The 24,029-nt window shown below is 41.0% G+C and overlaps 1 protein-coding gene across 7 annotated transcripts in view; it reads left to right on the top strand.

Annotated features, from left to right (window-relative positions):
- Lhcgr (luteinizing hormone/choriogonadotropin receptor) overlaps positions 1–22,854 on the top strand; it is a 70,252-nt gene extending 47,398 nt beyond the window's left edge. For 4 of the 7 annotated variants that reach the window (XM_074049651.1, XM_074049650.1, XM_074049653.1 and 1 more), the window contains 5 exons: positions 1,382–1,450; positions 6,492–6,566; positions 10,227–10,412; positions 13,614–13,694; positions 17,792–22,854. In XM_074049651.1, coding sequence (XP_073905752.1) covers positions 1,382–1,450; positions 6,492–6,566; positions 10,227–10,412; positions 13,614–13,694; positions 17,792–18,944 — 1,564 coding nt within the window. In that variant the 3' untranslated portion in view covers positions 18,945–22,854. The remainder of the gene's footprint in view (positions 1–1,381; positions 1,451–6,491; positions 6,567–10,226; positions 10,413–13,613; positions 13,695–17,791) is intronic. The other 3 variants (XM_074049656.1, XM_074049654.1, XM_074049655.1) reach the window with 3 other exon arrangements.
- The last annotated feature ends 1,175 nt before the right edge of the window (positions 22,855–24,029 follow it).

Raw genomic sequence — 24,029 nt, 5'->3', positions numbered from 1 at the left:
TTTCTTAATTGGTTCTTCCATTATTTTTCACAAAGAACTTATAGATATTTACCTGCAGGACAGTGGCTTTCTAACTTGTTTGGCTGTGACTTATAGTAAGACATTCTTCTAATATAGACTCATTCGTTCATCCAATCCATTTAACATATATTTACTGTAATGCTCCCTGGTCCGAAGCACTGTTCTAGATGTGGGAGATTGTTCAATGAACAAAAGTTTGAAATCCTTGCTCTCATGAAGCTTATGCTCTGGAGGAGGTAGACAATAAACAAGTAGCATATCACCACAGGTCAGATGGTGATTAAACAAATTAGGGAATGGGGATAGGGAATGCAGGGTAGGAGGTTAGTAGTTTACATAGGGCAGCCAAGGAAGACCACATTGAGAAAATGATGTTGAACCCAGCTCTGAAGGAGGAGGGTTGGGTCGGTCTTGAGGATATTTGGTTGGGTTGGGGGAAAAGTGGGCAAAAACTTACAAACTGAATGCACTGGAAGTAGCCCAGACGATGTATGTTCTGGTCCCAATTCTGCCAGCTTTAGACAAATCACTTCTCCTCTCTGAGCCTATTTCCTTCTTTGTAAAACAAAGGGGTGCTGCTGGCTCTGGCACTTTCCAGCACCTGTGTTCTAAGGAGCCTCTTAGGTCTCAGTGTGGGAGAGAGAGGAAATGGTGGAACAAAATTGTCTAAGCATTCAAACTAACTACTTACAGTATAATGCTTTCCATTTGTTCTATTCTACTCTACTCACTTTTTAAAATGCTGATTGCACTCAACTAAATTGATTTCACTATCTATTAATGGGTCTTAAAAAATGTCTGTTCATAGACATTTACATCTTCTTGGCTATAGAACCAACCTTAGCATTAGCAAAACCACATTCTCATCCAAGAAAAAGAACAGGTGACTCAGGACTGGAGCCTTGCTCTGCCCTCAGTTTTCAAAGCCCAGAAAGCCCATAGGCCCTCAGAGGGCCACAGAGCCCGAGAAGCTAAGTTACACAGCTCAGCCTTACACCCCAGCTCTGCCACTGCTTCCTGGGACTCAAGCTGCATGACAACACCAAGGCCTTTCTCATCAGTATGATGGAAATGGTGATGAGAATTAAATCATAGGCAGAAGATAGCTGGCGTTCTTCTTAATGAACACTTAATAAATGGGTGGTGGTGGTGATGGTGGAGGGAGAAGTAAACCAGAGCCGAAAGAACAGCTTTGTCCCTGCAGGCCCTTAGAGTCTGAAATGTTGGAGAAACAGCTAGAGATTGTGAATGCTAGTGATTATCTTAGTAATAAATGTCACAGGAGGAAGAATGTGTGCTTCCAAACTGCGTTTCTCTCAGTTCCTTGCCATTCCTAAGCCATCTCTCCTCCCTCCTACAGCAAACTATATGGAAATGGATTTGAAGAAGTACAAAGTCACGCGTTCAATGGGACGACGCTAATTTCACTGTAAGTATGTGCTTATTTCCCTAGCTCATGAATAAAAATGAAATATTACTCTGGCTATCAGATCACATTCAATCTTCAGCAACTAACTCAGGGCAAAAATAAACTTTCAAGTGGCTAGTCCTCAGTGTTTCCCATATGTTACTAGGCAACCGGCTGGCTGGAAACCCCAGAGCACCCTGATTTCAAAGACAGATGCAGCCTCAATACATTGAAGTTGACAGTTCGCTGAAATATTCAACACCCTACTTTGTGCCTCCTCCATCTCACAGCTCCCCTCTCTAGCCCCTCACTCGGGTTGATGGTGTGTTAGAGGTAGCATATTTCAGAAAGAAATTCTTCCCCAGGACCCACTGAAGAGAAACAGTGACACTATTTAGCAGCCTAATCAGCCAGCACACCCCTACTCAGAGAGTCCCCCCTTCGTCACTAGTGGGGAGCAGCTCCTTCCCACAGTGTGAGGGAGTTCATCCCACCCCAACTACAAGACCCACAGCCTTTAACTTGAGTGGGGAGTGGTAAGCCACACTAATGATTGTTCCTTTCTTGTTCTCAACCTCTCCTTTTCTCTGTGGCTTCTCTTCCAGAGGACTGGCACATGCACAAGCTTATGGAGATATGTACCCATCACAGGTATAGGGTGAGGTGCCTATCACCCTACTGTTGTTCATAACAAAACCTAAGAATTTGTGAAAAGCTCAACTAAAGCCAAATAAGGGAAACAAACACAAAAGTCTTTAAAATAAGTTAGTTGTATGAACCATGATCTACACCAATGCTTCCAAACTTTTACACAGAGATGCTCAGGACCCACCCCTTTGACTCAGTCCACTTTGACTCAGTGGACCTACATAGGGTTCTCAGGAGATTCTGTCACTCTCAAGCTAAGTAGCAAAAGTTCATATGATATGCTAATTATTTTTAAACCAAGGGCCCTATTTTATTGATACCATGCTATCCAGCTTGGTGTTTAAGAGAACAGGCCTAAGGTTCACTGGCTGGGACTCCAACTCCAGCCCCACTACTTATTAATTCCTATAACCTTAAGTAAGTTACTTAACCTGTCTAAGCCACAGTTTCCCATTGGTAAAACAGAGCTGCCAATAGAGGATATCCCCAACCAAATGAAATGGTCTCATTTTGTATCCTCAATTTAATATGGTGCCTGGAACATGGTAAGTACCCACTTATTAATTATTTATTATATCATACAATTAATTAACTGTGAATAATGAATTAAATAAGATTATATTTTTATGCACCACTCTGGAGGCCAAGGCAGGAGGATCATGAGTTTGAAGCCAACCTGGGCTACAATAGCAAGACCCTGTCTCAAAAAAAAAGAATAAAAAAGATTATATTTTTATGTGCTTAGCACAGGGACTGGAAAATTCTAAATGCTCAAGAAATGCTAATTTTTTTTTTTTTTTTAAAAGTTGTCCTTCCTATCATGGAAGGAATTTGACCTTGTTTTCTTGTTAACTTAACAGTTCAATGAAGGGTTCATTAACAAGAATCATTGTATTAAAGAAAGGTTCATTTTGATCAGTTAAATCTGTTTCCACCAAGTTTGAGTCAGAGGCATTTATGGCCTCCCCTCTTAGAAGCCTCACTCCATTATTCACTCAACAAGCACTTACTGAGCAACAGCCGTGTTTGAAGGACCATGCTTCATTTCCAGGGGAAATGAAGATGAATAAAGCCTGGGGTTTGCTCCACAGGAATTTGCTGCCTAGGAAAAGGCATCTCCAAATGGTACCTAAGTAGTACACTAAGTAGTAACTAAATCAGAAGGCAAACCTGCCCTGAAAGGTAAAGTCCTCTGAGATTTCCAAGGCTGGAGGAAGGAAGCTACACAAAGCCTGATGACAAAGGTGGCTTTTGAGCTGGGACTAATTTGGACAGGCAAAAGCAGGGGGAAAATGCATTCTAGGCAGAAGACAGCAAGAATGACCCAGAGAAGGAAGCATGGGATGTGTCCATAGACCAGCAAATAGTGCTTGTCAGAAAGTTCTGGATGTGAGTTAGAGTCAAAGCAGGAAGGGCCTTAGATGCCAGAGAAAGAATTTGGACTCTCTTCTGTAGGAAATGAGAAGCCGTTGAAAGTCCTGGGTTGGGAAGAGTGAGATAGATGGTTAAACAAAGTTCCTCTATTAGCCCGAAGGACAGAAAGCTGGGAGGGGCAGAACAGGACTAGAGACCCAAACGCTTAAGTCTTCTAAACAGAAAGGGTAGCTGAAGTTCTTTGTGACTGAGGTCACCTGGATACAGGGGGCCAGAGGGAGAACAAGAGGACTAAAAATAAAATTGGGGGAAAACAAGAAAGGAGGTAGAGAAGCCAGCAAAACCAAACAGGTGAGAGGAAAAGCAGCAGAGCACATCCCTGGGAGGTCAGGGAAAGCAGAACAGGAGGGATGACCTAGTGGTCAGTGGGATCTTGACTGATACAGAGGAGCTAAAATCCAAGTAGTCGAAATTCTGTATCTCCCCAAACCTCACTGCAGCAAGAAAGAGGAAACCAAGAACTCACATTTTTTGCCAAGAACACAAGTCAGTTTCATCCATGCATTGATTCAACATTTATTAAGCAACACCAATGTATTAGGCAGTGTGTTAGACGCTGGGCCTGCAATTATAGAGTGGACACAGTCCTTGCTCTCATGAAGTCTCTTCTCTGACAGAAGAGACGGACACAAAGGCAAGTCAACAGACAAATAAAATTAATAAAAGTACTAAGACATACTGTGAAGGACATATCCATTACTAAGATCTGAGAGTATGGGGCGGAGGATGACCAGCTTAGGTGAGGTGCTTAGGAATGCTTCATTGAGAATGTGATATTTAAGCTGAGCCTAAAGGATGACAAGCAGTCCACTATGGCAATAGTGAGGGGAAGCACATTACCAGAAGTGGGAACAGCATATGCGAAGGTCCTGAGTGGGGAGGGGGAAGAAGTTGGTAAGTCCCTGAAATTGAGAGGAAGCCCGGGGCTAGAAGGTCTTTGGCAAGGGGCAGACTGGCATCAGATCAAGCCAGAGATGTAGTATGAAGCAAGTCCTGAAGGACTGAGGGGAAGAAGTCTAAATCCTCTAAGGGCAAAGACACCCACTGAAGGGTTTAAACTAGGAGGAGGGAGTAGTTTTCTAAACCATTGAGCAAAATTTCCGCACTATCCACTCAGCCCAGTCCCTCACACCTTCTTCATATATGTAAGCTCATCCCAAGTTGTTCAGAGTAATGACAGGGAAACGCCTCAAACCCCTAACTGCAGAGAGAGGAGCTACTCCCAGAAGGCTGCCTCGGACAGCTGCGGCGTGTGGGGGGGGCAGGGCAGGAGTCAGTCCCTTCTGTCCTCAGAGCACCCAGGTTTAGGAAGCTTTGGTGACATTTGCGAGTTCCTCCCACTCTGCCTCAAAGTGTCATTCTGCCCACTGCTTCTCACACCTGGAACGGTCCCATCACTTGAGAGAATTTTCAAAAGTGACCCCCAGGAAAATGGGTTGAATGTAAATGATTCATTTTCGACAAAGTTAACATAATGCAGAGTTACCGGTATACAGAAGGATCGTAATTGTAGAAAATCATGTCGGATACTCTGTCGTGAAATTTGAACAGTTAATTTGACCTGGCTGACTGGAGACTATTTGTTCACAAAGCCCAATTTCAACAGCTTATAACTATAACAGAACAGAATTAAGACAAAGGGAATTAGGAAGAAAAGCAATGGTGGTTTAGGAAGGAAGATTTCTTTTGATTTAGATTTTAAACAGCAGTTGACTCTGATAACCTCATCTCTTTGAAAGGGGAAACACACTCAGGAGATGGAGGCTGGGAGATGACAGGTACATGTGATGAAATGTTGAGGGTTTCCAAGGAAAAGGCTGAGTAGAAGCATCTCACCCAGAGATGCAGGGACTTTTAAATGGCAGGCGAGGTGTGAGACAGGCAGAAAGATGATGGTGATGAGCACAGGAAGTTGCCCAGCTGTCCTGCAGGGGAGACACTGAGTGCTGGTGTTTGTTTTACCATTAAACACCTTAATGATGGTGTAGAAGATTCATGTTCTCCTGATAACAAATCATCACTCAAACAGTGGCTGCATAAACACTGTGCCCATTGTCCAGGGTTTTCCAGAAGGCTCTTTGAGTCACCACCCTTCTCATATAGGAAAAAAGTACACCAAAGAAGGCTGGCAGGTCTGAGCCCAGGGACTCCCCTTCTGGGTCCGTTGAGACCTGTGCTTGGAAACACCTATGCCAGAGCTCCAGCAGGAGGCAGCTCTGCAGGACTCAACTGAGTTGTTCCTGAGTGCTAGATTCTGAACTGCTTTGAGCTCAAGGCCACAGAGCCCCCACGAGCTACTGCCGTGCTGCTTTGGGTTAGTCCAGAGCCTTAAGCACAGTGGTCTTCAGCACTTCTGTTTCTGTAACACGCATATACACCCCTGACAGTGAGTATCTATCCTGCACAGGCTGTGGACACCCCAGGATGTGGGGCAATTTCCTGCCCAGGCTGGGATACCCCCACCCCCATGCTCACCCCCTGAGAAGGTACATCAGAAAGAATTAGAGCACCGATTACATTATGAAAGGGAAGACTTCCAAAGGGCCCCACCCTAAGCATTTGCAAACTTCAGTATGTTGCAGATGACCAATTCTGAGACCTCCGCGGTCCCTGCAGCTGAGAATCTGATACAGAGCAGCTGCTCTTGAACCCTTCAGCCTTGGCTCCTTGTGGAGCAGCATTTTTCTCCTCACCCAGCTGCCTGCTAGCAACTCTCATACCTCCAAGGGGGAGGGTGAGCTCTTTAAGTTGCAAAGCAAAGTAAGGGGAAAGTGCAGGGAAAAGGTGGGATCGAACTTACCCACAAGCAATTTCACAATTGCATCAAGGACTAGCATGTTTTTTTCCATTTTCTGTACAACCCCGCCTTTCCCATTCTCCTCCTGCACACCACGCACACAGCAGAGTCCAAACGTGTGTACACAGCTGTGAAAGTCAACACATAAGATGCAAATTCCACTAAAGCTGTCCTTCCCCACAGGGAGCTCAAAGAAAACGTTCGCCTGCAGAAGATGCACAATGGTGCCTTCCAAGGGGCCACAGGGCCCAGCGTCTTGTGAGTACCATGGTGCCGCCTCCCCTCTCCATCCAGTGTACCCCAACAGGTCTGTTTAGATGCAGAATGATTTGTGGAGCATCAGTCTCTGCAGCTGGAAGAGCAATCGTATTACAGCTGCCTTGGTAAAGCACCACATCTCTTGTCTCACAGGTCTAGGGCCTGGAAGTTCAAAGTCCAGGTTTGCGCAGGTTTGGTGCCATCTGAGGGCTATGAGGGAAGATGTCTCAGGCCTTTTTCCCTTTGCTCTTTGCCTCCAGTGGTTCTATCTGGTTGTGGCAGTGTAACTCCAGTCTTCACATGGCACTGTGTGTGTGTGTGTGTCTGAATTCCCCTTTTTATAAGGACACAGGCATATTGGATTAGGGCTTATCCTAATGTCCCCATTTTCACTTGATTACTTCTATCAAAAGCCTGTCTCCAAATTAGATCCTATTCTGAGGTACCAGGAGGTTAAGATTTCAACGTACAAACTTGAAAGTGCCCTAATTCAACCCACAACAAATGTGGAGATTCTAGGTGGGGGGTGGCTGCCCACCTAGAATCCATTCATTGGATCCAAAACCAGAGATCTGACTTGTCACTGGAACTCAACTGGACACAACTAAACTGCCGTATGTCAGACTCTCTGACATTGATGCAAGGTGTGAGCCAGGTAACCTCCATTAATGGGGGTTTAGGATAAGAATATGTGGGAAAATTAGGAGGAACAGGAAATTGAACAGCAGTCTCCTGATGAAGCTTTGAGAAATCTGAGACATCCTCCAAAGAGGAACCACAGCTGCAGTCAGGCTCTAGGGAAAAACTGTGACAGGGTTGTAGATACTCTATAACTCTAACACAGGGAGACCCTATGACTCCTTCCACAGAGACTGCAGTTCACTACTTCCTGCTCTAGCATCCTGTTATTCATTCAGCAAACATTAACCAAACATGTCCTGCTTACCAGGTACCAAGAGACCATGGTGAGCAAAACAGCCCTGCCCTTAAAGATTACAGTCACATAGGTGAGACAACAATAAAGGGGCAAAGCATTAAACAGGCATGCTGTTTTCATGCAAAAAGTACTAGAAACCAGGGTGTAACTTGGTTTCTTTGTCTATGTATGCACTCATCTGTTCAATAATTCCTTTATGAGCCCTTACCATGTGCCAGGCGCTGGATTAGGCATCAGGGACACAGCAGAGAATAAGATTAATATCTCTGCTATCATGGATTCAGGGCACAGAGACAAGGGTCACATAAGTAAATAAAATGTGTAGCAGGTCAAATGGTGCTGACTGAGGGGGAGAAATATCCAATAGGTTGAGGGGGAAGGCGTTCTGGAGAAAGGAAGTCACCATTTTACAAAGGACAGCCAGGGGAGACTACTCAAAAACTTGTCATTTGAAAGAGGTGAGAATCAAGCCAGGTTGAGATCTTCAGGGAAGACATTCCAGGAGGAAAGCAAGAGGATAGGCCCTGAAGCAGGACCCTGTGTGCCTGAAGAACAGCAAGGAGGCCAGCATGGCAGAGTGGGCACAGAGGAGAACATAAGGACAGAGGTGGCAGTCAGCAGCATGAGAGCCTTTGGCCATTTTCTCTGAGCGAAATGGTGAAGCTTTAGGGTTTTGAGCAAGGGGTGGACATAAACTGTCCCAGTTATTCTTTATATTCTGGATCTTGCCAGTATCAACTCCTCACTCTTTCTGCTTTCTATCTCTACCCATTGTATACCCAAATTCTTGTAGTTCCTGCAATGATCAACTCCCAAGTTTCTACCCCCTGCCCATCTCTCAGCTGTTGTCCAGCCCTGACTGTGTCTAGATCCTGCCTCCTGCTACTATCCACTCCTGATTCCATGTGTCCCCAGCTCCAGACACATTCATTCTGTCTACTTCTTCATTCCAGCCACCATCAACCTCTGACTCCACCTACTTCCTAACACCCCCCACTAAAATCTCTGATCCTTTCTGCTTCCTAACTTCTGCTACCCTCAATCCTAACTCTTCTTTCCACTCGACCTCATGACTTTGGATTCCTTATGGTTTCAACTAGCGCGTGCCTCCTGTCCACTGCTTTGCTGCTGTCTCCCAGCTTCTGGCCACCCCACCCTAGAGGTCCTTTTCTAGATGTCGCATATTCTCTGCCCAACGGACAGAGAGAACCTTACAGGTTGGGGGAATGTTCTTCAGCCTGGCCCTCCTTACTGGTCACTGGCTGGAGAGCTGCCTCTGGCTAAGCCAGAACATGACTCAGTCAGCATGGTCACAAGAGCCCTGGGTATGACAGTCTTGAAGAGCTGCTGGCTCAACTGCTTAGAAATGACTGTGGGTGCCTGGCTGTCATTTCTAGAACAGTGGAACCAGACCTAGGCCTCATCCTTCCCAAGCAGGTACTCTTGTTCTACCTCCAGAATTGGAATGGTGTCTAGAAGCATCCTTCCTACCCCCAAAATATTTCTTTCCCTGGTATGTCAATGAGACTGAAAATCCACTCTCAGAAAGGCATTCCTTTGTAACAAGGACTTGCCACTTCTAAGATTCTAATTTTAAATGTACTCAATCAAAAAAAAAAAAAAAAAGAAAGAAAAAGAAAAGCCCACCACATCTTCAAAGACTCCTGTACTCAATCCCTAGCAAATCAGAGACAGTAGCTCTTCAAAGCAGAATGAGTAAGCTGGTCATCTAAATCAAGGACATGAATGGTGGGGATGTCTGAAGCCTCTCGGGCAAATTCCCCTGCCTCAATTGTTCCTCCAAGACCCCAAGAGGTCAAGTTCATTTTCCATCCATCCAATCACCCACTGATCCACTGATCCCCTCCCACATGCTGTGCACTGAGTTCAGATTAGGGGGCACGGAGCGGGAAGACCAAGGGTAGCTGTGTTTTGGGGCACATTCTGGAAGGGGAGCTGCAACAACCAACTAGAAGATAAGGAGAATTTTAAAACTCACACTGACTCTTCCTCCTGACATTTTACGCGTTTGGAGTTTTCTTAGACTTTGCCTCAAGTCTAATAAGACCCAGACATTGAGGACCTTGTTTGTAAGTCCTGAGCCTTCTGTACGGCTGTGCTGGCTTGGTGGAGTGCTTGCTTACTTTGGGCAGATGGGTCTGACTTGCCATTAGAGAACGTGCACTTTGCTTCCCAGGTAGATTATGGGCAATGCCACACTGTGGTTCTTAATACGGTAACCAGCCTGCACTTCATGAAAACCTTCCCTGCGGGGTTTGATCAATCAAAGACCACGTATCTGAAGCCCTGACTATTTCCCCTGGGGTAGAAGCACAAAAGCTGATGTCACGGCGTGTGCCACTGTCTCCTACAGCAAGTAGTTATTTCGACTCTGTTAAGTGGAAAGAGAGAGATGGAGAAAGAAGGTGCAAGAAAGGAGTCTAGTCAGAAGAGGGGAGAGAGAATTGCTAATGAATGTGTGGCAGGAACAACCTTGAAAAGAATAATGGGGTGCAAATGAGGAAAAAAGCCCCACAGAACAGCTCTTTTGAATTCAAATCTTAATGAGAGTAGCTGAAATGGAGAATTGGAGAAAAAGCAAAATGGAGAAAAAGATATCTCAGAACCTAGAATGATAGGACTATTGACGGGAGGTTATATTCTCTGAAAAACAACTGTGTAAAATAAATAAATAAAAAGCCTTTCTCCCCTTTACGGTTCAGGGATATTTCTTCCACCAAATTGCAGGCACTGCCGAGCTATGGGCTGGAGTCCATTCAGACACTAATTGCTACGTCATCCTATTCACTAAAAAAATTGCCATCAAGAGAAAAATTTACCAATCTCCTGGATGCCACATTGACTTACCCTAGCCACTGCTGTGCTTTTAGGAATGTGCCAAAGAAAGAGTAAGTAAAAACCAAAAGGTAAACCCAACTTAGCTGTGGCAAAAACTCTGCTCTGAAAATAGTCACCTGGTCCACAGCTCCCTGCCTGTTTATTCTCTGCTTCCTGGCCAACTCCATAGCCATTGGGGTCGCTTTCAGACAGACAAGAAGAAAATGAACTGACCCATTTCCTCTGAAAACTGCTGCCAATTTGTGGATTTGCCCTGAAGCTAGAAGACCTAGGTAGGCGATTCTGGACTAATTGAGTTATAGCCTATTTTGGCAATTGCAAAATGGATAGAAATCTGTCATCTCAAAGGTGGATCCTTAGCAGAGAGCAGTATTTTTAAAGGAGTGGGGGAAGTAGGTTGAGGAGGGTAATTTTTACCTAATGTCTGAATTTTTAATTAAAAATAAACACAAAACACTATAGAAGGGGTTTTTTTCCTAAGTTATTTCTCTCCCAATAGAAAAACATCTGCCAGTCAGGCACTGGTGGCTCATGCCTGTTAATCAGCTACTTGGGAGGCTGAGATCAGGAGGATCCTGGTTTGAGGCCAACCCGGGCAAATAGTTCAAGAGACCCCATCTCCAAAATAACCAGAGTAAAATGGACTGGAGGTGTGGCTCAAGCAGTAGAGCACCTGCTTTACAAGTATGAAGCCCTAAGTTCAAACCTCAGTCTCACCAAAAAAGAGAAAGAAAACCATCTGCCATTTGAAAACAGAATCCTAGCTCCCTAAGGATTTGTTTAAGGTGTAAACAGAAAGGGCAGGAGCTCCTGGCTACTTTGTTTCTACACTCCAGAATGGGTGGCAGGATGGCAGGATTTCAGTCCTTACCTACAGTATTGTTTTCCAGACTTTTTTGACTGAAATGCATAGTAAGAAATATTTTTTCTTGCATTGCACTCCAGTATTCACAAAACATAACTGAGAGAAAACAAAGCAATAAGTTAATTTTTAAACTGTGTGATATATTCTGATACTTTGTTTTACCCTATTCTGCATCATGTTTGTTTGTTTTCACTGCTGGTCTTGATGCACTCTGTTGTTTTGGTAACCCGACAATTGGTCACAACCTACAACAGGAAAAACCTGAAGAGTTATTACTGCAGCCTGCAGAGATACTCTCACTCAATTAATTAGAAGAGGTGCTGAGAGAGTGACAGTAAGCTACTGCTGTCTTTGTCTGGAATCGACCTATTTATAACTAATCAACCAACCTGTATTATTTATGCCTTCTGTAGGTAGACTTGGTTCTACCTACTTTTAATAACAGGGCAGCTGAAAAGACATAACATTGCTGTGTGTAAAGTCATGCACCATTAACTGAGCTTCAAAGGCCATTAATTAAGCACTAGCTATGTTCGAAACATGGTGCCAGGTCTGAAAATGAAAAGATGAATAAGAACTCATCCCAACCCTCACAGATTGTGGGTACAGGGCACATGAGAGCCAATACCTATATCAGCAGAGGCTATAGCAGAGCAGAGTGCTCAGGAGTCATAGATGAGTGTCTAATTGGCAGCGGGGCTTATGGAAGGCTGCCTTGGAGAGCAGGTCTGGGGAAAAGCAGGCCAAGAAGACAGAATGGCCCAGAGGCAAGAGTCATGTGATAAATGTCATTCAAAAAAAACTAGAGCAAGAAGACTCATGGGAACATGGAGGGAAGTGAATCAGGAGAGGAACCAGGGAGAGGTGGGGCAGAAGGGCTCTGAGTGCCAGTCCAGGTTGTTTAGAGGATGGGGAGCAATGGAGGATTTAAAGCAAGATTACTCAAATTTGATTTTATGAAATCTCACTAAGGCAATAGGATCAAGGTGGGCTGTAGGTGAGCAGAGCTGCTGAGAGACCAATGAGAAGAACCATATAGAGTCTGGTTCTGAACATCTGCATTTCTGTGGCAAAGGGCTTATTGTTTCTGAAATTCCTGGCATGTAAACCTTTACTTCAAGACTTTTTTATTCCAATAGAGGAAAGAGATGACCCCTGGGTACAAACAAAAAGGGGTGGGGGGATTCTGCAATTATAAGCCAGTACGTGAAGAAAGATGGGAATGCTGGTATGTGGAGGTTGTCTTAATTGGAATTAAAGCTTTTGCTGACTCCCTGGTCCTTCTGGGACCCTAAGCCCAAAGTCTTGGAGGCCAGTAAGGATGGGGAGCTTGAAAGTGGGCCTGTAGGATGCTTGTACAAACTCTGAGCTGCCTTCTGCCTGGTAGTACACACAGCCACCTGGGCAGATGACCCCAAAGACTTCCTTGGTATCCATGTTTCAAGTTTCAAAAAAGACAGAGTAGATGTCACCTGGAATTATCATATGAAGGCCAAGAATGCCAATATTTTCTGTTTACTGTGCAGTTGTCTACACACAATATCTCTGTAAGATACAGAGCCAGATCCCTCACTCACGCACAATTTGACCCAAGTTTGAGGATTTACACTTCTAACAAAGTAACAAACTGATCAGTTTTTGAAAGCCTGGTAAGTCAAATCATTTTGACATACTCCCTACCTTCCTGCTTTTGTACAAATTAATTCCTATAACAAAGTGTCTCATTGATATTGGAGAAGCACAGACAGAGAAATTTCCAGTTTGAACTGCCTCACCTCTCCTCCTCAGAGGAGACTGAGCTCTCATCACAGCTCTCCTTTCCCCTAATTTCTTATGTATTTTTGTACCTACCTTAGGTTTCATCCATATATAAATATTCCCATAGTTAAGTTTTGCTCTTCTTTCATTTTTTACATTTTTCCCCTTTCCATAAGCCAAACTTCTTGGAGGAAAACATGGAGGAGTAGGAAACTCACAAAAAATACCCAGTTATACAATTCAAAGCCATGAACACCAAATGGATTTTAATGAAGGCCAATAAGGAGAGGAGAGTTGGTAAGGAGCAAACTTGAATATACTATAAAGGTGACTTTTAATAAGCACTGAAAATTCCATGATTCAATAGGACAGATTTACATTTTTTCCTCTTCAAAGCCCACACAAAACATTTAGTGTTCAGAAGCATTTTATCTAAGCTGGAGGCACTCTAATGACAATTCTGAAGGCTTTACTCTCTCCTCAGGAAGCATTTCAGTTAGGACAATGGTGCAGAACACACCGCTGGTGTAATAGGTAAAGAATTTGGATGAACAAAGCATAAATAGACATGATCAGGTTTAAAGACCAAAAGCTCAACTGCTTTTTTTTTTTACATTTTCTCTTTCAGACAGAATTTTTCATTTTCCATTTTTGAATACTTTTCCAAACAATGTGAAAGCACAGTAAGAAAACCAAATAATGAAACACTGTAAGTATTTGCATGCAATGAAACTCAGGAAGTTCTATCTTGTTCTGTGTATACCTTATTATTATCAGTGCCAACGATTTTCTTTTGATCAAAGTCTTGGTTAGAGGAATGCTTGCAAGGTATTTTTGATGGGCTAAAATGGGAATTTCTTTCTTTGCAAGTGGCAGCTGGTTATACAGCTATCTCAACTGTTAAAAAACAAACAAAGCAAAAATGTCTTAAAATACCTAAATATTCACTCTATAATTACATTAAGTTTAAAAAAATTAGTTTTATTTGCAGGCATTTGGATGCCATGGATAGGAATTTGTAGGAATTGTTGCCATTTGTAGGAACTATTACTAGTCACGTGGTCAGCATTTCACAAAGATTCACTGATGGCGGACATAGCTTCCAGAAGTAGCCACTTCCCTTCAAAGAGATTTTGACCTCTGTGCTCCTGGAGTTAAAATTAACCTTAATGCCATCACGACCACACACTGTATGGTAGGACCTACATTTCCATTTGACTAACTCTTAACATTTTTCCTGCTTTTAATGCTGGTTGCCTTGGCATCTTACTTACCTGCAATTGTAAAAGAGCATGCCTCAAAAGATAATCCCAGTGTCCCTAAGCAAATTTACTGAGATTTAGAAATTTTATTATTCCTCCCAGGTGTCCTTAAGACTATAAAACCAGATTGCCCCTCTCAGATACCTTGCCAATCTCTTTTATTTTTCTCTTAACCACACCCCTCATTAATCTCCAAGTTATACAAAAGTAGCAGGAAGGTATGGAGGAAGAACCATGGACTCTGGGTTCCTCAGAGTTGGATATGAATCCTTGGCAGTAATGTTCATGCAAAAGAGGGTTTACTACCTACCCCTGGTTGGGATAATAATTCCAGGCAATATTTATTCTCTTTGAGGCTTCTTTCCTCATCTACAAGGAATAGCAGATGTCTCATTTGGCTTTCAGAACCATGATAGTGAGGGAGTTATTAGTGTGTGATGTCACCTATGATAGTAGTTATTATTCTGCCTCCTTCCTTTCCATTTCTTTCCTTTGGGTCTGCCACTGTCTACCCTCCAGTGTTCCTTTTCCTCACCCTCCTTACTCTTCCTTCTTTCTATCAGTCACCTTCCACATAGCTCTTGCAACCATATGGTTTTATACTTATCAAAAGAAAGCCACTTCTGGGTACAGTCAATGGTGGCATGAAGGAGTGTTTTGAGGGGAAAGAGAAAAGTTTAACCCACCCTCAATAGTCTTCATCAGCCCCACCCCAATCCTTCTCAAGTGAGCATACAACTTTGAGTCCCCTAATGTCTAGCATCACCCAAACTACCTAAAATTAACAAATAATCTAAGTTATATGCTCCCTGTGAAAACATTTTTAAGTTGAATCCACCACCTCCCATTTCCCACCAGATAGCCAATCTGAGTTCCTGGAGTTTAGAAATTCTAAAGCCAGCCACTAAGCCTTACCTGTTTTCCCCAAGATAATGTGGTGTTCTCACTGCTGTGGTTGTCCCCATTGTCCTCCTAAAATTCCTGTAGTTTCTCTTTCTTTCTTAATTGTCACTGGAGCATTCTTGCTAGTGCTCCTACTTCCTCTCACCATTCCTGAGCTCCTGTGAGTCCATCCACACTGCCATAGCCTTGTACTAAGGACAGCACCATGCTGGGCTGTGTCATTAGGCTTGATGCTGCCCTCAGGAGCCATCCCAGGACACAAATGTAAGCAGCAGCAGGTGGGTATTTGGTCTGAAGACAAATCACCAAGGAGAAAAATTTACACTCACATGCCCAGTAGGGCAAAAGAAGAAAGGGCCAAAGAGCCAAGGAAGAAGGAGGGAGGGAAAACATTTGGCCTCGTATTTAAATTTATTTGGGAATCAAGGCAGACATTTTAGAAGTTTTAAGTTAGTGCTTCAAGTAGATGAAGTCATGTTGATGAGGAGAAAAGAGTAAAATAAATCAAGGCAGCAATAGTTGGAACACTTTAACCTGATTTTTGGTTATAATTTTGAATGAATCATCCAGAAAACTGTTTAAAATGCAGGTTCTTGAAATCTGTCCCTAGAGATTTTGATTCAGGACTAGAGGTGAAGCATTTTAACAAGCATCCTGATTGTTCTGATAGAGATAATCCAAGGACCACACTGTGAAAAACACTGACTGAAAGAAAATAAAGAGGAGGAAAAGTCTCTGGACTGTGGATGCAGAGACCTCGTGCTGCCGTAGTTCACCCTTAACCTTGGGCAAATCACTTGCTCTCTCTCATCTTGGTTTCCATACTAATGAAATGAGGGGTTCAATTAGATGTCCTGTAAGCACTTAACGCTAAGAATGATCTATTTTCTTTAATAGTTCTTTATAACCATCTTCTCTCTTTAAAAACTAAAAACATGTAATTATATTGATGTCCATGATATGAAGACAAACAGATGTGCTGCTTCTAAAGATATTTAATAATGAAAAAGATGAGGCTCCTATGCAGCCCTCTGTATGTTACCAGCAGCTCATCTCCAAATCCAAATTGGTCTCTACACTATTTTAACATCTTTTTGAAGGGGTGGGTCTGTTGCTTTTTAAAAAATCTGTGTTTTCCTTTCAGTAGTCTATTCCTCAAACATATCATTTCATCCACTTAGGTACACACTTTCCAATGCAGGTCCTGAGAAGTTTAGTTTTGAGAGTAGGGGAAAATCATTTTAATGTGAGAAGCCCTAAGGTGAAATATATATTTGCAATGGCCTTAACAGAAAACTATGCCCATTTCTCCAGCTCCCAATACTGTATTAGCAGAGTGTGAAAAAGAAAAACTGTGTTGAGCCTGTATGCATCATGTGATATATTTTCATTGTCAATTCATTCTAGACCACGACTGCTCTGGTTTAGATCTATTTACTCCACAAATATTTACCGAATGGACACTCTGAGCCAAAACTGTGTTAGGCACTGTGATTTCAGAAATAAATAAGACCTAGTACCTTGCCTTCAAGAATCTAAGAGACTATTAAACAAAAGAGACATGCATTATCACTTAATTGTAATGCATTTTGGTAAGTACAATAGTACTAAGTGCATCTCTAGGAGAAAGGATAATAAATTCCCCGAGGAGTAAAATCAAAAAAGGCTTCATCTTTCAGAATGAGGGAAAAATCACCAAAGATATAAGGAGAGAAAGAAAATTCCAGAAGCAGACAGAATCCAGACCAAGGAGGGCTTCCGAGTTCATCAAAAGTAGTATGTATCTTATTCCATAGTCAACAAGGAAGTGGGGAAGGTTTAAGTTGGATAAGTAAAATTAATAGATCTGGGTTTAGAAAGGACACTCCAGGAGGAACATAAAGGCTAGACTGGGGAAGAGGGCTGTAACTGGAGAAAGGAGGTCAAGAGGAAAACTAAGGTAATTGCCCCCATAAGACAGGGTGCAAATGTGAACTCAGGCAATAGCAGGGTATTAGAAAGGAGTGACAGAAGGAGCACTGTTCCTTCCCCAGGAATAATCCTTAACGCTTACCCCTAAGGAGTGTTGTTTTTACTTCTTCCTGTTGACCATGACTACTCATCCTCTTCTCCTAGGTTTCTAGTAATCTATCCTTGGTTTCCATTTGCCATTTGAACTACTGCATTAGCCGAGGACTTAAGTGCAAACAAGTCCTCCAGAAGCTGATGACTCTTAATTCTGCAAACCTTCCAATCTCATTTATGTGCTGCTACGAACAGCTTTGTAGCAATTTGGTTGGCAACTAAATAAGATAAATAGCTAAGAAAATGCCAAGAAAGGATTCTTTTAGATTTAGCAAGTATATATTATGTCTCTAAATCTGTTTTCCAAAGAAAATCATCCTCTGTAAGCAGTTTCATTAAGTCTTTGCATCAATGTGTTAAATAGATATGTATTTTATGGTCTAAATAGCTTTTCATTCCCTTAAGGAACTCCATCAAATCAGACAATTTGACAAATAAATATAAGACTGAAGTTGTCATGGCTTTGTTTTCTTTCTTAGGCTTTAAAAACACACTAAGGATGATTCTTGCAGTCTTTTAATACTCAGAATCATAGAAAATCTCTTAAGTTTACATGAAGCCAATATTCTTCTTACAGTTATTCTGCCATCTTTGCTGAGAGTGAAGTAAGTGGCTGGGACTATGATTACGGTTTCTGCTCACCCAAGACACTCCGATGTGCTCCTGAACCTGATGCTTTCAATCCCTGTGAAGATATTATGGGCTATGACTTCCTTAGGGTTCTGATTTGGCTGATTAATATCCTAGCCATCTTGGGAAACATGACTGTCCTCTTGGTTCTCCTGACAAGTCGTTATAAACTGACAGTGCCCCGTTTTCTTATGTGCAATCTCTCCTTTGCAGACTTCTGCATGGGGCTCTATCTGCTACTCATTGCCTCAGTTGATTCCCAAACAAAAGGCCAATATTACAACCATGCCATAGACTGGCAGACAGGGAGTGGTTGTAGTGCTGCTGGCTTTTTCACTGTATTCGCAAGTGAACTTTCTGTCTACACCCTTACAGTCATCACTCTAGAAAGATGGCACACCATCACCTATGCTATTCAGCTGGATCAAAAGCTTCGACTGAGACATGCCATTCCAATTATGCTGGGAGGATGGCTCTTTTCTACTCTGATTGCTATGTTGCCTCTTGTGGGTGTCAGCAGTTACATGAAGGTCAGCATTTGCCTCCCCATGGATGTGGAAACCACTCTCTCACAAGTCTACATATTAACCATCCTGATACTCAATGTGGTAGCCTTCATCATCATTTGTGCTTGCTACAGCAAAATTTATTTTGCAGTTCAAAATCCAGAGCTGATGGCTACCAACAAAGACACAAAGATTGCTAAGAAAATGGCCATCCTCATCTTCACTGACTTTACCTGCATGGCCCCAATCTCTTTTTTTGCTATCTCAGCTGCCTTCAAAGTGCCCCTTATCACAGTAACCAACTCCAAAGTTTTACTGGTTCTTTTTTATCCTGTCAACTCTTGTGCCAATCCATTTCTGTATGCAATTTTCACAAAGGCATTCCAAAGAGATTTCTTCCTGTTGCTGAGCAAATTTGGCTGTTGTAAACATCGGGCTGAACTTTATAAAAGAAGGGAATTTTCTGCTTATACCTCCAACTGCAAAAATGGCTTCACAGGATCAAATAAGCCTTCTCCATCCAGCTTGAAACTGTCCACATTGCATTGTCAATATTCAGCTGTCCTAGACAAGGCTTGCTGCCAAGAATGTTAGCTATTGTATCAGTAACTGTATTATTGAATTATACTTAAATCTGTAAAAAAAAAAAAATTACCTGAACCAGTAACTTTAAAGACTTGGTTTTATGAAATTATTTTTAGGCTCACTGGGGAAGATACTTTTACCTAGCTCAAAGTGTGTTCCATGACCATTGTTAGTCTGTCATTGGTACATGATGACATAAAATTTGTAAGAGAGCATTTAAAAATTTTTCGAACAAGAGCCAGGCATGGTGGTGCATGCTGGTAATCCCAGCTGTGTAGGAGGCAGTTATAGGAGGATCGTTGTCCAAGGTCAGCCCCAGGCAAAAACATGAAGAAGAAACTAAAACAAGAGGGACAGGGAGAGTGACTCAAGTGGTAGAGCACCTGCCTAGCAAGCACAAGACCCTGAGTTCAAGCCCCAGTAATGCCAAAAAAATTTTTATGTAACCATTTTGAGAGTATTTTTGTTTGTTGAATCTAATATTAAGAAAAACTGAGGTGGTATTTTCATATCTTTGAACTCTCTCATTTCTTTTTTATAATTTTTATTGGATTCTACAAAAATATTAGTTCATGAGTTTGGAAATTTAAAGTGGTCTTTTTCCTCAGATGGTATGAGAAATCCACTCAAGAGCTGGTAGCTACTAGTCATGTATGGCCAAACTAAATAAAACGAAAAAAAATGTAGCTTGTAGTTTCTTAGTTGCACTAGCCACATTTCAGGTGCTTTATACATCTAATTAGTAATTATCATATTGGACAGCACAGATACAAACATTCTTATCACTGCAGAGAGCACTACTGGATAGCACTGGTCTAGAGACTTCCACCTCCCATGTAATTTACATGTACACACATGACCTACATTCTACTTAAAGTTTAATCCAAGGTAAAATTCTAAAGGAACATTTCAGTCAATGAAACATTAAATTGTACATTATAAACTTCTCAGGGGTAGGAACATTGTCTCTGTCCATTTTGTTTCCCCTTTTCCTACCCTGGATCTTGGCAATGATACACAATAAATGTGCCAAATTCCTTTGAAGTTATGAAATCCATAAGAAAAAATTTTTCTAGGGTGCTGTATTTTCAATTGGAAGAAAATGTTTAAATATTTTTAAATGATCAGATTTTATCATTTCTATCCTTTTCAGGTTATTAAAAAATAAATCCAATATTTGCTAGAAAGTATTTTTACTCATTAGAATTGGCTCTTGCAAGACAATCCTTCTTTTGTTGTTGTTTTTGACAGTACTGAGGTTTGAACTCCGGACCTCATGCTTGCTAGGCAGGTGCTATACCACTTGAGTCATTCTGCCAGCCCTTTTTGGTACTGTGTAGTTTCAAGATAGGGTCTTATGAGCTATTTGCCTGGACTAGCTTTGAACCATGATCCTCCTGATCTCTGCCCTTTTGAGTAGGTAGGATTACAAGCATGAGCCACTGGCCTGCCCAATGATGGTTCTAATTGCAGTGCTTTTGTTTGCTCCTTTGACTTTTTTAAAGTAATTTTTATTGAAAGCTCATTATATGACAAACTTTTGATAACTATATTATATAATTTCACCCACTGAATTTTCATAAAACTTTATAATATAGGTATTACTAATCTTATGAGATGAAAATGTATTATAATTTGCCAAAGTTCTCAAAACTAATAAAAGATTCAACTAATAGGATTAAATTCAAAGCTCTGCTTTAGGATCTCAGCCTCTTATTCACTGTGTTTCCTTCCCATATTGGGAAGTCATAGTTATTCAAGGGTGTAATATGCATTCAGAGTTCCTTAAATTTTCCCGAAGATTTTATTATGAACATTTTCAAATGTATAGAAAAGTTGAAAGAATTTTGTAGTGAACACCCATATACCATCACTTACAGTAAGCAATATTTTATCATATTTGCCTTTAATACATTTCTATAGAATTACCTATACATTTATATAATCATCCATCAATGTATCTGACTTTTTGACAAATTTCAAAGTAATTTGCAGATATCAGTATTTGCCAACTCTGAAACTTCACCACTCATTCACAAAGATTCAGTATTTATATTTTTATATAAAATTTACACATGGTGAAATGGGTGAATCTTCAATGTACCACTTAATGAGTTTTGAGAAATGCAAGCACCCATGTGATCCAAACCTCTATAAAGACAGAACACTATCATCATCAGAAAGTTCCCTCCTACACCTTCCTAGTCAGTTCCTCATCCCTCTTCCAGAGTTAACAAAGGTTCTGATTTTTTCCCCATCGAGTAGTTTTGCCTGTTCTAGGACTTCATATAAATGGTGGGCTGTAGGACTTCTTCGACTCAACAAAATGCTTTTGCTATTCATTCCTTTTCATTGCTGACTAGTATTCCAGTACAGAATATAAAAGTTTCCAGTATCCTATTGATTGATATCTTGGCAAAGCTTGAATCTACACATTTCATTTGTTTTCAATCCTTATACCACTGTGTAAAGTGATTCAAGAAAAAGACTATAAACTTTACAAAATCTCTCTTTTCTGTTATGCGTTTTTCACATTCCTAGCTTTTCTACTCAAAGTCAGTTACTTTGTTCAGATGCAGTCCTCTTTTATAAGGTAGTGTTCTAGAATTTGTCTCAGGAATTTGATGGAATACTAACTTTCCACATTACTATGTAACTATATAACATACTTTTTGATTCATACATAAATCCCAGAACCAAAACAAATAAGAAAAAAGGTAGAAAGTAAAATAAGGGAAAAAATAAAATCTATTCTTGTGAAGAAACTTTATTTAACTTATATACTCTTAAACAGTTTGAACTTAAAGTACTTACCATACTCTGAAATTTCATGACTTTTTGCACAAATAATGATCTTTATTTTGCACATTATAAGTTTTAACATATGGAATCACAGGTTACTGTCTCCCTCATCCTCACTCCATATCCTTCAGTCAGTAAGATCTGTTTGAATCATCTTCCAAATCAATTCTTTATTTTGTATTCCTACTACCACATCCACATCTCAAGACATTTTCTCCCTACTCCTGGACTACTACCATATCTCTCATTCTTATTCACAACCAGTCTTTCCCATGTTCACAGTCTCATATGCACCACCACTGATTAATCTTCCTAAAATCCTATTTCATTTTATTATAAGCCTACACAAAATTCCTGAGCAATTCTTCAGTGCCTATAAATTTAAGTTTCAGCTCCCAGTCTTATATTCAGGGAGCTATAGAATCCATTCTCAGATCTGCTCATTTTTATTCCTGCACTTTTTCTATATGAAACAAATTGTTCCAGTTGATTGTGTGTGCACACAGGTGTGTTGCAGGAGATCGAATGCAGGGCCGCATGCATGCAGAATAAATGCTCCACCCCCAGCCTAGATTGACAATTTTAAGTTGGTTCATTTTTATAACTGAAATATAAAACCATCCTTGTTAAGAAGTATTTCCCATATAAGATGGTCTCATAGCACATGTATGAAAAACTACATTCTGCATAATCCCCTAGACCTAAATCATAAAAAAATCAGATGCCAAATGAATTTATATTTCTATCTGTATTTGTATCATGTTTGATATTACTGGTAAATTGCAAAAATATCAAAAAAAGGGTTACTCAATCTGGATTATATCATCTAAACTTACAAAATAACTTTAAAGGATATTGGTATGCTGTTATTCATTTATTGTATTTATTGTATAGGTACTGGTTTTAATTTTTTCAAAACTGTATTATTAAGGCCTGACATAAATTATCAATCTTTCTCAGAAAGTTTCAATAAATGTGCTTATCATCAGAAATAATCTTTCCTCCAAAATATGTAACATCACAGAGTCCCCCTTTTCCATGGTTCTGTTCTCCACAATCAGCCAGTCTGAAAATATTAAGTGGAAAATTCCACCAATAAATGATCCATACATTTTTAGCTGAGTGCTTTTCTAAGTAGTATGCTGAAATCTCCCTGCACCACACTCAACTCCACCAGGACTTGAGTCCAGCACACCCACACTGTACAGGCTACGTGCCCGTTAGTCACTTAGTAGCCATCTTGGTTATCAGTTTGACTGTCACAGTATCACAGGGCTATGCTCAGGTAACCTTTGTTTTACTTAATGGTGGTCCCAAAGCGCAAGAGTAGTAATGCAAAAGGAGGCACCAGGACACAAGAACTGAAGAACAGATTAACTCTGGCGCTATGTGACAACACTAAAAGGCATACAGAAAAAGTACAGCACATGTAGGGTTTGGTACTCTGTGGTTTCAAACATATGATGAGGATCTGTGGATAAGGAAGGGCTCTATTTTTAATTGATATCTTTTTTCCCTAAGAATTCTTGTTGCCATAGGCTGCCTAGGTTTCTAGTTATAAATCACAAAGTTCCCAAGTGACCTAGAGTATATTTACATAAAAACAGCATAGTATTAACCCACTGGAGCATGAGTTAAAATAAAACCCCTACTAAAACCCTTCCTTACTGCCCAAATTAACTATTCCTATTAATTCTAAAGTTAGTAAATTTCCTATACAACTTAAGTGACAAACACTGAGACATTAGTTAGAATTCGAGTCCCAAGGCACTGTGAAGTCTGAGCTGTACAGATGATTATTTACACAATACTGTGGCACTGACGGAGGTGTTCTGCACATTGAATAAAACAGGGAAGGAAGAGGACCAACAAGGTCAGTCAGTCCCTAAGAGACTAATTCTGTGCAAACTCAACAAGATCTTGGCCTGCAGGGAGACTGAAAGTATGTTAAGAAAGCACTATAGGATGTCAGCATGAGAAAAGTTTGAGAAATGCTCAAAGTGTACTCGAATAGAATTAGGATTTGTGATACTTTCACAAATTTCCTTTAACACAGAAAACTGTAACCTCTGTAAGAGATACTTTCTCCACCTATAAAAGGGAGTAAGACATTGACCAAGATATTGTCTTTCTAAAAACTTAGAAACTTGCATTAGGGCATTTTTGTTATGAAATGCACAAGGAATAGTTTACCTTGGACATGATGAAGAGGTTTCTAAAAGTAAAAATAATATAATAGCAAAGCCATGTCTCAGGGAAACTCCTTCAACTTACAAAGTTTAATGAATAATT

Source organism: Castor canadensis, chromosome 12, assembly GCF_047511655.1.
Source record: "Castor canadensis chromosome 12, mCasCan1.hap1v2, whole genome shotgun sequence".
Taxonomy (NCBI): domain Eukaryota; kingdom Metazoa; phylum Chordata; class Mammalia; order Rodentia; family Castoridae; genus Castor; species Castor canadensis.
This window is presented reverse-complemented; position numbering and strand designations above follow the sequence as displayed.